The sequence below is a fragment of the Mytilus californianus genome, unplaced genomic scaffold (genome assembly GCF_021869535.1).
Source record: "Mytilus californianus isolate M0D057914Y unplaced genomic scaffold, xbMytCali1.0.p SCAF_2, whole genome shotgun sequence".
NCBI classification, from domain to species: domain Eukaryota; kingdom Metazoa; phylum Mollusca; class Bivalvia; order Mytilida; family Mytilidae; genus Mytilus; species Mytilus californianus.
In genome coordinates, this window is record NW_026262668.1 from 61,014,909 (window position 1) to 61,029,207 (window position 14,299).

The 14,299-nt window shown below is 31.5% G+C and overlaps 1 protein-coding gene and 1 long non-coding RNA gene across 2 annotated transcripts in view; both read left to right on the plus strand.

Moving 5' to 3' along the window:
- LOC127730163 (uncharacterized) overlaps positions 1–14,299 on the plus strand; it is a 171,790-nt gene that overhangs the window by 135,416 nt on the left and 22,075 nt on the right. The gene's annotated exons all lie outside the window — the stretch shown is intronic.
- Positions 7,750–9,592, plus strand: LOC127730159 (uncharacterized). The gene is made up of 3 exons (XM_052238417.1): positions 7,750–7,880; positions 8,382–8,659; positions 9,401–9,592. The coding sequence occupies exons 1-3, from the start codon at positions 7,787–7,789 to the stop codon at positions 9,449–9,451; spliced, it is 423 nt and encodes a 140-aa protein (XP_052094377.1). The 5' UTR covers positions 7,750–7,786; the 3' UTR covers positions 9,452–9,592.

Here is a 14,299-nt window from a genome sequence, read left to right on the forward strand (position 1 = left end):
ATGATTTTAATCCTTGATCTGTAGGACTTTCAGCCTGTGGATTCATTAGCTGGTTCTTGGAGAAGTATGGTGATAGTAGTCCAGAAAGACAAAAAGTTCTCCTGCCATCATGCATAAATGTGAAATACATTTATGAAGAATACAGGGAAAGCCCAGGCCCTCATTTAAAAGAAAAACATTTCTACTGTGTTTTTAGGAAGAACTTCGAGAAAGTAGTCAGTTTCGCAAAGGTAATACACAATTATATACAACTGATCTTATGATTCAAAAGTCTGTGTACTGTATATCAATTCCTAAGTATGTTTCAACATTACGAATATAAAGTACACATGTAATTTTGTCTTCGAACAATTTTAAGTAAACCGTAGCTAGTTGCATGAGAAAACTTTCACCGTTATCTTAAACTCAACTAAATAAATAGTTCTCTACTCCTAGATCAATAGACATATTTACCATATTTACACACAACTTGACAGTGCTATTTCTGCCATTTGATTTCAACTGAATGTCAGTACCACTATGTTTTTTTTAGTTATAATATCTTTCTAAACAGGAAGAGGTATGCTGATTTACTGCTGTCCCTATCTGTCTGCAACACATAAATGTGACTCTCGTTAACTTCCAGTCATACATTGAGCCTGTGATAAAAGAGAGACGAAATATACCAAAGGGACATTCAAATAGGTTGATCTTGTTTAACAAAATTCTCTTGTTTGAATATATATCGAATACAATGTGAAGTTATACATTTTTATACATATATCAGACAAATAAATTGTTCTTGAAAGCAATAGCCTCGTTTCTGTCAATTCCAGATTTCCTTTGAAACTTGTGTTTTTCTCTCTTATGCTATATATGTCAGTGGCGGATCAAGAAATTTCATAAAAGGGGGTGGGGGTGGTCACTGACTGCCTAAGAGGAGGCCCGCTCCAGTCATGCCTCAGTGATTCCCTATATAATCAACCAATTTTTCCCCACAAAAGGGGGGCCCGGGTACCCTGCCCCCTAAATCCGTCTCTGTATGTAAAGTCGCTTCTATGTAAATTAAGTCTAAGTGAAAATCTTGTGTGCACTATCAAGGATTTGTATAGAAACTTACTAAACAAATCCTTGGTACTATGCTGTATTGTATTTATTTACACTGATATCCATGTAAATAATGTATATGCACTATCCAAACTGGCCATTATCAAATTGTTTGCGAATATTCCTTATACTATACATAAGAGACCATTTGGGATGTGTTTGTCTTGAACTAGAGATGTATCTCTTTAATAATCATAATCTGTTAAATTGAAAGACTTAAATATAAAAACATTCACACGAGAGGTACACGTCGTACTTTAAAATTAACATTTCTTGTATTTTAAGATTGAAGCGTGCAGCATTTTCTCTTGAATGTAGGGGTCATATCTGGTACATATTGGTTTAAACCCTCTGTTCTAAGGTTTCAGAAGAGATGCATATCAATTCTACATTCTACATTTAGAGTCAACATAAACGTTAAGTTTGTGGATAAAGTTTCTTATTAAGATATCAATAACTTTGTCAGTTAGGGAGCAACCATTTAACTTCAAGGGTTAACTTGTAAAGGGTTACACAGAATATTGTGTCTTGCATGGGATTGTTGCTGTCAGTTTAAAAATGTAATGTTGACTATCAGAGAGTTAGTCCATCTTTCAGTAAAATACTGCAAAATATATCGATTTTCAACCTTTAATATTTTTTTGACACTTGAAAAAATTACTCCTCATAGAAGAGATAGTCATTACATTGAGGGGTTATGCCTCATTTGTCAATTTGAGGGTTTGTTACCAACCTGTCGATAGCGTACAATTTATTATCAACAGGGAATAATTTTAAAGCATTTGTATGTGAACAAAATATATTGCATACCCCCTCCCATTTTTACAGTCAGAAAATTATATAATCATAGTTCATTGCACTTGTCATAAATGTTCTGACAATTTGTGCACCTTGTCTTCCCCTGGCCCGGGGAAAACATGTGCTTTTTATGTAAACAGAATATTATTTTGCACTGTTGTAAGTTAACCTGGTTTTCTGAATCTCGAGACTCGCCATGCTCTATAAAAAGGCCATAACAAGGAACGGTTGTCCAATGCCACCCAAATAACTGTCAAATGTGCCAAAAAATTCTTCCAGTTACCCTCTGTATCCTGTCATTACCGCAAACGCTAATTCTTCCAAAGAATCATCTGGGTGATTAAGCAGAATTAAATTAAAATATATGGGGAGGGACTTATGAATGTACTTTTAACTTTAAAAATAGAAAATTTGAGCATTTAAACCACAGAGAAAATATGTGGTTAACCAGCCAATAAAGTCAATTATCATGATTATCCATGCATATACTTCATAATATTAAAATAAAAATAAGGATATGTGGTATGATTGCCAATTAGACAACCACATGTATCCACCAAAGTTCAAATGAAATGGATGTAAGCAATAACAGGCAATCGTACAACCTTCAACAATGAGAAAATCAATACTATAAAGTCGGCTATAACAGGCCCGGACATTAAAAATATGAAACAACTAAATAGAGAAAACTAAAGGCCTAATTTATAACAAAACAATTAAGGAAAATCTATGATCATTATCTCACGAATGTAGCAAACGCAAGCAGTATGCTACACTACATAACTTTCTATTTTGATTGATTGATGTTTAATGTATATAAAACATTAAAAACTGGTATTTAATTCTCACAATTAAAGATATAAGTTACCAGTTTTTCAAAATTTTATATAAAAAGTTTATATCAGCAATGTCTCGGACAAGGTTTGAAGCAGAAGCTTGAAAATCGATATATTTTGCAGTATTATACTGAAAGATGGACTAAGTCTGTGATAGTCAACATTACATTTTTAAACTGACAGCAACAATCCCATGCGAGACACATTATTCTGTGTAACCCTTTACAAACGTTCTCACTTTTTATTTTTCAGACTAGAAATATTAATCCATGTGATATTTGCCTTAAAGCTAAGAATGAGTTACCAAAGCTGAATGACACAGGAGACAAACACCAATTGAAAAGAGACTTGGGAATACATCTTGAACGACAGAGGTTACTTATGAATAACCACACACAAAAACACATGAACATATCTTTACAGCTAAAATATATGTTACTATAAGCTATTTTACTATTAATGAATACTGGTACTAAATTTAACAAACACACAAGCCGTTTTTCGTAGAATACATTTCGTCACATATGCTTGTTATCAAGAATATTGATGACAAATTTTACATAATGTTTAAAGCATTGTATCTGTTTTGCTTGTTATTCTATGTTACTAAAAAAATGACACAGGAGATGGAACATTTTTCAGTTTGATTATATTTTCAATGAAAAGATATTTATTCAAATTTCATGATATATGTATCATCCAGTAACAATTTCATTTGCCAATTAAGAAATTTCATTAGTTTAAATTAATCTATAAGAGGTCAATGTATAGTCTTCAATAACAGATTAGCATGAAAAGAAAAGAAAAAAGAAATTATTACTAAGCTTAATGGCACAACAACCTAATCACACAATAAAATTCAGAAGACGACATTTAGAAAAAACAACAACAGTCGTAAACAAAAGTTATAACACGTGTTTAGCATGGACTATTAAAAGTGTATAAAAGAAATATTTTAAATTTTCAAACTAATCAGTAATTTACGATAGGTATTTTGAGCTTGTGAAGGAGATTTTTTATCCTTAAAAATAGATTTTTAGAAACACTTATTTGTTACATATAATTTTTTGTAGCAATGAAAGGAAGAACTATTACAGAAAAAGACAAGATGCCTGCATGGCACCATCTGAGGCACTTAGTATTATCGTGGATGGAATGGACCAGGCAAAGACCAACTTACCACATTTTAGAGGATGGTGTAAACCAAAGGTATTGAACTAAGTTTCACAGTCTTATGAATTGTTTTCCTTTAAAGTCATTATGTCTACGAAACAAGTAAAAGTCGCTGTTAATGATCTGTAAAGACAACTTATGTAATTTTTCTTGCAAACAATGTAATTGAAGGAAATAATAAAATGTTAAAATAGTTTTGAAATTATCCTTTCTCTTTCCCCAGACTTCAAGGGAATGAAGCTAACACTTTATAAATTACGTGCGTCCGAGGAGTTTTTCAGGATTAATCTTCATCAGAAATGTTCAAAGCATAACATATTAAAAAAGGGGTGTATTTTGAAATATGTAGAAATGTCCGGAGCTATTTAAACAAAAAGGCATAAAATGAATTAATTAGATTCAAGCTGTTTGAATCAACAATATATCACTGCTTCAGCTATTTAGATACTGCTAGAAAGAGGAGGAATATTTCATGTAGGACCTAGTTTATACATAAACTTTTCAAAACTTTTTTTTTTAAATACTCCTACCAGACATAATTTACATATTTCCCATAATTACCCTCCCCCCCTAAAAAAAATAAATAAAAATTAATTAATAAATTTCGACACTCTGAATAATTTTGTTTTTCCATATAATACAACCCATGCAAACTTAAAAAAGGAACATTAATTTTCCACTCATATTGACAAACACTTTCATAGATAAATATAAGAAGATGTGGTATGAGTGCCAATGAGACAACTATCCATCCAAGTTACAATTCATAAAAGTAAACCATTATAGGTCAAAGTACGGTCTTCAACACGGAGCACACACCGAACAGCAAGCTATAAAGGGACCCAAAATGACTAGTGTAAAACCATTCAAACGGGAAAACCAACGGTCTAATCTATATAAAAAACGAGAAACGAGAAACACTTATGAACCACATCAACAAACGACAACCACTGAACATCAGGTTCCTGACTTAGGACAGGTGCAAACAAATGCAGCGGGTTTAAACGTTTTAATAGGTACCAACCTTCACCCTTACCTGAAACAATAGTGTAACATCGCAACATAGAAAGACACGCTATACAATATCAATTGAAATGGCTTAACTCAATCAAAGACATATTAACACAAACAATCGAACATAATTTGATCTATGATACAATGTAAATACAAAATCAATAAAATAAGGGGTGAGATGTTAAACAATTTCAGAAAGACAACCATAACCTTGAACAAAATGCTGTATGTCTGTTTTATGTCTGAATGGTACTATCATATCAAAATCCCTTAGATATGGCAAAATCAAAATTAATTTACACCAAATATATCCTTATTTTAGAACATATTTCTTATTCATAAAAGAGTTTTAGGAAAATTTTTAGACTAAGATAAGTATTTCATATGCCCCACCTAGGGGCATTATGTTTTTCGGTCTGTGCGTCCGTCCGTTCGTCCGTCTGTCCGTCCGTTCGTCCATCCGTCTTTCTCGCTTCAGGTTAAAGTTTTTGGTCAAGGTAGTTTTTGATGAAGTTGAAGTCCAATGAAAATTAGTACACATGTTTCCTATGATATGATCTTTCTAGTTCTACTTAAATGCCAAATTAGAGTTTTGACCCCAATTTCACGGTCCACTGAACATAGAAAATGATAGTACGAGTGGGGCATCCTTGTACTATTGACAAAGTCTTGTTATATTAAAGATTTAACGTAATATACCTTCTGTCATTATTTTGAATTCTTCTTAATCTTTTTAATAGAGTGGATCTATGGTTTTGAAAACCCATATAACAGGAGCTATTATTCACGGACAGTCTAACCATTTTTATATTGATTTAAATCAATGGCCACATGACCCGAACATGACAATAACATGCCTAATGAACAGTTTGTGTCTGGGAAGAAGAAGTTTTCCGCCAAAGCTGTATATTCAATGTGATAACTGTGGGAGGGAGAACAAAAACAAATATGTTTTGGGTTTCCTGGCTTACTTATGTGTTGCAGGCTATGTAAAGGAGGCAAGTATTGATTATTTAACAAATGAGAGTACATGTAATACCAAGCGAATGGAATAAATCAAAGATCCCACCAAAAATAGTGGTTGACATCAACTTAGCAGAGTATATTCCACTACTGCATTTATTCTTCATATTTTAATGTTACAGGTTATATGAAATGTCATGTATTTATAAGTTTGCATTTGCACGATTGATGATAATCTATTTGCAAAGCTGTGTAATGTTAATTTTTGTCTCGGTTGCCACAAATGTCACTTCACACAAGACAAAGAATACTACTTTGAACAAATTGTCAAGATAAGAGCTCAGTTCAACCTTAATTTGTTTTAACGCTAATTCAAAAACAACTTTGTATTTTATTAAAAGGTTAACGTTTAAAAAAATAAACCTTTTTCTGTATTTTTGCTATTCTAATGTCATGATGAAATTTATGACCTAGTAAAATAATCTTTTTTTAGTATACATAGACAATCCCTGTGAAGTATTTATACTTAATAAAATGGCTAATAATTTTACCTCTATTGCATCATGGTTTTGATTGTTTTTTAGCATATACACCAAGGTATGAATAGACAAAAATATGAATTAACAAAAAACAAAAAGTGAAAGTTTTATGTTTTCAATTTTAGATCTATCTATCCTTCCTATTAAAGGGTCATACCCATGAGGACATAGATCAAAGGTTCTCGGTTATATCACAGCATTTGAGAACTTTGAATGCAATGACCTTGCCACAACTTCAAAAGGCTGTAGAAGGTAGTTTCTTGCAGACACCAATTGTGGAAGTAATGGGAACAGTGTGGGATGTAAAGAAATGGATAGATGATTTCATAAATAATATAAGCAACCACTCCTACCCACATCAGTTTTGGTAAGATCAAAATGTTTATATAGTTTCCTCAAAATTTAACAGAATGTTATGATATTGACAGAAGCTACTCCATGATTAAGAGATTACATTTGTATCATTTTTTTACAGTTTGTCTGATAAATTTACAATGTTTCTTTTACATTTAATATTTGGATAAATTATGAGGTTTAATGGTTTGTACATTAGTAACTTTGACAAACATCCATTGTTTTTTTTAAAGTAGGAACAAGGCTTTTTAAGGATGAATTGAAAACATCAGAGGAAACTTTGTTTTCTTTCTTTTTTTCATTTTACTGAAAACTTGACTCAGTTTTTGTTTGCATTTAATATTTAGAAAAATGATGGTTTTTCACTGACAGATCTATGTGTACTTCCTTTTTAGGATTCAATAGCTTTGTAAAAACCTTAATGCAGTGTTACAAAACATTAACAGAAGCATCTTAATAATCAAGAGATAAGATCTGAAAAAAATGTCTTTTTCCATTAATTTTGCATTTGATAAATGGACTTAATTTTGGCAGTCAAGATAACTGTTACGATAACAGCGGCATTTGTAGGCTAAGGACAACGTGTTCTGTTAAGTCTTTTATATGAATGTTTTATTAGTCATAGCAATACAAACGATAACAGTTTTTTTAACTCGACATGCATTTAAATCGGTCTGACATGTTTCGAAAATTGCTTGATAAATGATAAAAGTTAATTAAATTTATCAATTGGGATTGACTGATTTGTCTTCAGAATCTCATGCTTAGAATGTGTGATTAAGTCTTTAGTTTTTTTTTCATCTGCTCTCGATAGAATAATAAAACAATTGTTATATGCTTTGTTAGGCTAATGCTTCAAAATCTATGTAAAAACATCACTGTCAACTGAGTATTGTGGTATAACAAAATTTGTCACCATGAACTTAAAATATTGATAATGAAAATTGACATCTGAGAATTGATGCACTTTTTTGCTTCAGGTTGTATTGTGATCGTCCAAATCATGTAACTTTAAAAACAAGGATGTGGTCTACAGATAATTGGGCTCCAGGAGAAGATGAAATGCAATTGGAAATACTTGATTTAGATATAAATGGGGAACAAAAGATTCCAACAGGTACTTATCAGGATACTAGCTATATCATGTATTACCAAAGTTGAGCTTAATTCTAGAAATATCAGATTTCCTTACTCATTCTTTGGTCTCCAACAAAGTCATAGAAAGAGCATTAAACAAATTCAACACTTATTTATTTCATGATAATCTATTTGTATTTTGAATCCTTATGGCACTAATTTTGTTACATTCTGAGACGTACAAGAAGCCTGAAAACGCCCGGTGTTAACATTTGATGACAGAAGCATAATTTAGCTGAATTTTCCTTTTCGTATAAATAAGGTGGGTATAAAGCGGAACAGCAAATTTTGAGTATAAATGCGTTTGTGCTAAATGTAGATAAACAGTGATTATACTGGTAGACGATATATTATTAAGTCGTCATATTAAAATCTTTGTTTTTCCTTTTTTGTTTGTCAGAACTGTCAGTTTGTGTTGCCTGCTTATATTCAAATTATTTTTCAATTAATTGTTGCTTATGGTCCACATTTTCTATTTTAGGACAACCAAATCCTTGCCAGCCAGATTATGAAAAATTGAATTTGACTCTGGGAGCCGCTGCTATTAAGAAGATGAAAGTATATTTAACATATGAGGAAAATGAGTGGTGGCAGAACTTTTTCAGAAACCAAACATCTGTACAAAACAATGAAGCCATCTGGCCACTATCAAATATCGCAAAATTGCACAGATTAGAGGATATGCAGATAATTCCACAGGTTAATTTAGGAACTTCATGTTTAAGACCAATGTTAGATGCAGAAGAAGAAGTCAGGGAAGTATGTATGATTTTGCAGTTAAAAAATTTGTAATGATAATAATTTACTTAAAAAAGAACGTTGTTCATCAGCTGTTCATTTATTTAATATTACATGTAGGCCTCAGTTTACTTTTGTATGCGCATTTAACATAGTTATTGAAGATAACACTTTATATAATGTAAGGCATTATCTATTACTTCTTACATCTTCATGCGAATGTGGTTACTTGTCCAATGGTTTTCCTTTATAGAGTCATCAGTCTGCAGTATAACAATTATTTATTTAATTCTGATATTGATAGGAATAAGTAAAGGTACGAGTTATGGTTATGTTTATTCAATATTTTATTTCAAGTAACACAATCAAAATTTAACATTTACATTTTCACATATTGATAGTGATGGTTCATTATAATCCTTGTAGGTAACTAGAATGAGAGGATATATATTATATAGTATTGCACATGCCGACAGATTGCCTGTCTGTTCATAGTGGTTTCATTGGCAATCATACCACATCTTCATATATTTTTTTATGAATACTGATCATAAAAAGCTGATTTTTTGTTCTTTACTTTAAATGTAACTTAATCATTGTTGAATTCAAATATGTCATGGACACTATAATAAAAGAGGTGTGCCCATATTTTAATCACTTTATTCCTGTTTTTGATTTAAATGTTACATGTTTAGATAGTGTGCGCTATGTTTTATGTTTATTAATACTCAATTATGGTAGATCTATTTTTGTTTGTTATAGGTTGTTACAAAAAGAAGGAAGAACAAAACCGCTAGAAATACAGAGACCTGACTTTCTATCTATTCAACGAAAAAACATGCTACTGCATAAAAAGATTAAATATATATATAATAATGAAACCAGAATTCTACAGAGTTTGATTTCTGTAGTGAGCATTGACTTGCAAAACAAGAAACCAAATTCTTATTTAAGATCTGATAATGTCAACATCTCTTACTATGTGAATTGCACTAAATTAATTGTTAGCATTGATGTTTTTGATTTCTTTATAACATATACAATAACAGTATGACATACTTGATTACATATTGCATATGTATATTTGACTAATTTTTAGATCTACATTGAATATTATTGGCTTTCATGAATCAATTTGTGATAAAATGATAGAAAACTATTGCGTTGAAATGACATTACCAACATCAATGACTTGTAAAGCTTATAAGAGGAGATGACAATTATCAAACACATTTTTAAGTAGCTGTTGGCAGTCCTGAATATTTTTAGGTTCTAAAATATGTTCGTGTGGCAAAATGAGCAATATCTAAATACATGTATGCTTTTACTCATAGCATATTTCAAATTTGTTTTTCCTGAGTAATGGTTTTGACTGTACGGAGAAAATGCTAATTTTGAAGTTTGAAAACATCAAGCATAAAGCAAACATCATAAAATTATAATTATAGTTAGCCTTGACTAAATTTGATAAAAATGTTTTTGGAGACAAGTTTTGCTTTTTAATGTTTTATTTGTAATGGAAGGATCATTGACTAGGTAAGGTAGTATAATTTCACAATTCTATTCAAAAGATCAAACAACCAATATGCAGATGATCATATTAAATAAATGTTTTGCAATTGTTTGCAATATTTTTCTCAAACTACTTTACACAAGTTGGGTTTCATTGTGAAAATGAATACTATGATGGCCTATACTAAAGTAGTTGTTAATTTCTGTGTCATGTTGGTCTCTTGTTGAGAGTGATCTCATTGGCAATCATACCACATCTTTTTTATAAATACTAAATATGTTTTCTTTCAGTTTTTATAATTGGTGTTAGAAAATAATAAATAGATATAAGAAGATGTGGTATGAGTGCCAATGAGACAACTCTCCATCCAATTCAAAATTTATAAAAGTAAACCATTATAGGTCACAGTACGGTATAAGACTATTTTTAATACAAAGACTTTTTTCATTAGAGTACAATATCATACCAATTTTGTGGATTATATGATATGGTCATTGTAGTTACTAACAGATGGTAAATTATAATAGCAGGTTTAGTTCTAAGTTAGACAATTTTGAAAATAAATTTGTAGATAAAGAAGGTTTTTGTAATGACACGATTTTTTTTTTATACAAATTTTATTGTAGGATAGAATACTTTGAACATTGGTTTAGTATAGAAAATCTTAACCCTTGCAAAAACAAAAATAGAGTAGATCAAAAGTTTCATTGTTATAAAAAGTAATCATTCGACCAAATAACATATTTTCGAATATATGTAGTATTCTTATGTTATATATATATCTTTAAAATTGTTATTTAATTCTTGTGCATTGTGCCTTATACTGCATAAATGTATTTCTCATGTTTTGTTTTAAAAAAATAAAAATTATAACTTATATTAGAAGTAAATTAATGTGGCCAGCTGGTGATTGTGGTAAGCACAATACTAGGTTCATACATGCACTTGCATTTGATGTTTAACTTTCTTTTGGTTTACTCTTGTTTGTGTGTGTCATACCATGTATAGTAATTTGAATTGCTACCCATCTTGTTACATACTTGTTATCATCATTTTGGCTTCCTTAATTGAGAAAGAATGAAAGATAAAAAAACATAATGATACTGATATCCATGTGTACAAGTTTTTTTTCTGGAATTAACTTTATCTGGTCATCAAAGTTTTTGTGAAATTTACGTGCAAAACACGCAAACTACTGCTGCATTGTTTAGTTGAAACAAAATAGATTTTGTCGTGGATTATAACATCACATACTTTCTATTAGATTACAATCATCCCGTCAGACCTTCTCAATGCTCTGTAAATAACATTAGTTAATAAACTCATCATAGATACAAGGCTTAAAATTGTGTACACCAGACGTGAGATTCGTGTTCAAAAGTCTAATCAGTGACACTCGACTACAAAAAGTTCAAGATACCAAATAAAGTAAGATGTTGTTCAGCATTGAAGATCCAAAATTCCGAAAGATTTTGCCAATGGTACCTTACAGTTAAGGTAATCTATTCCTGGTACACATTACTAAGTTTTTGTTACCATGCAGGAATGGATTCATATTTGGATTGGAACTTTATTTTCTCCATTTATACTGTCATTTTCGATATGTTATTAGGCAGTAATAGAGAAGCTAAATACAGCAAAGGGATATTCAAATTCATGAGTTGTGAACAAACTTACAAGCCATGGCAAAATAATAAGAAAAACGACAAAATGACAAACAACAGTACACAAAACCCAACATAGAAAACTAAAGACTGGACATTACAACATGTACAAACTCACCTAAAAACCTTGAATTTGATGTTGATACTTTGAATATTAATTTATTGTGCCCACTGAGCATGGTTTTTCTCTCATTGTCGAATAAGAAAGGGACTATGCATTGACTTTGAACAGAATAGCATGTAAATACAACCGATATATCTGAAATGTATTGGCAATATTGATCTCAAGATATCACTTAGATCAGTTACTGTAGTAATCCAATTATCCTGCACTTAGAGGCATTTGGTTCTTCTATATCTGAATCAGCTCTGAATTCCCTCATCTATAGATTATGGGAAAACAACCAGGACTATCAACACCAAATTGTTCACTACGCTAAATAAACGTACACAAATCAAATGTCTGAATGATAACAACATTAAAAACCTGGTGATAGTTCGATCGTTTGTTCTTCAAAAATTGTAACATGAATTTAATTTTACATCTGATTTTCGAGTGAGTCTGAGACTACTATAACACATGTTTAGTAGTCTCAGAGTGAGTTAACTGTACTTTTAGAGGAATGCATGATCTGAATGAATTTTAATATTGCTGGGAATATTATATATGTTAGTTTAATAGTTCAAGGTTATTGTACTATCCAATCCCGTTGCCCGCTTGTCATAGTAAAACAAATAATTTGAGGAGCCTATACCAGTGCTCTAACTTCCATGTCATAAGCTGTTAATGTACTACCTGGTCCCGCTTCTTTGGATTTGTAAACAGTGAACAACAACAAGAGGTAAATTCAACATTTAGATTTAAATAAAATGCATTTATAATGGGGGAATAATGCTAGCCCTAGCACATAACTGACCCTAAAGTTAGTCTTATTGTAATCTTGAATTATACACTGGTTCTCTAGACTTGAAGCAAATAATAGCCAAAGCGTACAAAAAGGTATAACGTCGAAGTCTATATAGTTTTAATTCACTTTTTCGGTGTTTGGTGTGTTCGGTGGTGAAAAGACCTACCGATCTGAAACCGTGGAACATCATTTCAGGATAAACATTTTTAAATTACTCCTAGTGTTAATCACATCACAAAACATCTAGATAACAGATAGCCGGACGACATTTTGCCAATACTTTATTGTTTTTAGTTATTTCCACGGTATTTCAGAAATTTAACGGACAAAGTTTTAAATCTATTTATAGCTAAAGTTGTTTAAATTTCGAAATGACATCTTATATCCTGATGATTTACCCCAAGAGGTTAACAGGTGCAAAACTTTGAATATTACTTAAAGGACGAGGGATCAAATTGTATTATTACATTGGTAGCATTGAATTACATTGATTTCCCAGTCAAATAAAAACCGATAATTTCACATGTGAAATAAACGTGGTTATTTCACTCTCTGACGTCATACAACAATAGGCGTTGTCAAGACGTCGATGACGTCGGATCAAAACAAATTGTGAATGCGTAGAAAAAAGATATAGTTCCTTACATTTTCTACATTAATTTCATTAAAAAAAGCCATTTGCCAATGTAATAAAAAGAATAACTAATCAAAGAATTCAAATATCGAAAAATATTCAACGAGTGACCGAACAACACTGATAATTAACTCGTGCGCTACGCGCATTCGTGAATTAATGTGTTGTTCGGTCACTCGTTGAATATTTTTCTCTATTTGAATTCTTCGATTAGTTATTCTATAATTATCGAACAAGCTTAAAGCGAATGCACATTACGCAGTTCTGTCCAAATATAAGACAAATATTATTACTTATGTTATCATTGCATGTATGATCTTGCAGTTGTGAGCGACCATTTTCTGCACTACGGCAACTTAAAACTTGGAACAGTTCAACAATGACCGAAAGTATATTGAGTGGTCTTGCTATATGCTTCATGTACACACTGAAAGAAATCGGATTCAGATACTAGGTAAGCATCATGTCTGCATAGCAATGTAAATTTCGCTACCAATAACATGTGAATAATTCTGTTGTAGTGTAAAGAAGTCTAAGACAGAATGATAATTTATTACGTAATTTACAAAGTTTCTAAAGATAGTTCGAAAGTTCAATAATTGTTTTTCACTGTGACACTGGCCGTGATCTGACGAATTCTCACATGAACACGTGATCGTATAGCGGTATAACTGTTCGGTCCTGATTAAGTCCAGCCTACCCACGAGGGGGGAGGCCTTGGTGGAATCTCCTGTCGGAATCTGCCGTTCTAGTCCAAAGATGGATCTTATATAGTTCAGAGGGATCATCAATCAGCTTTCAACAATAGCCCATAACTGTCGGTATAGTTTACAAAGTAGTCTAGTTGTTGAATAATACATGTACTAGGTCAAGCATCGGACAATGCAATTAACATCTGCAGGATACATGTTAATTAAGCCGTGGACGTTGTCATTAATTGTC

What these genes read in the sequence shown, in the direction of transcription:
- LOC127730159 (XM_052238417.1), top strand. Translation starts at nt 7,787, where the DNA reads ATGTGGTCTACAGATAATTGGGCTCCAGGAGAAGATGAAATGCAATTG. An exon ending in GGAACAAAAGATTCCAACAG is followed by an intron (nt 7,881 to 8,381) that starts GTACTTATCAGG and finishes TTTCTATTTTAG; the next exon opens with GACAACCAAATCCTTGCCAG. An exon ending in CAGAAGAAGAAGTCAGGGAA is followed by an intron (nt 8,660 to 9,400) that starts GTATGTATGATT and finishes TGTTTGTTATAG; the next exon opens with GTTGTTACAAAAAGAAGGAA.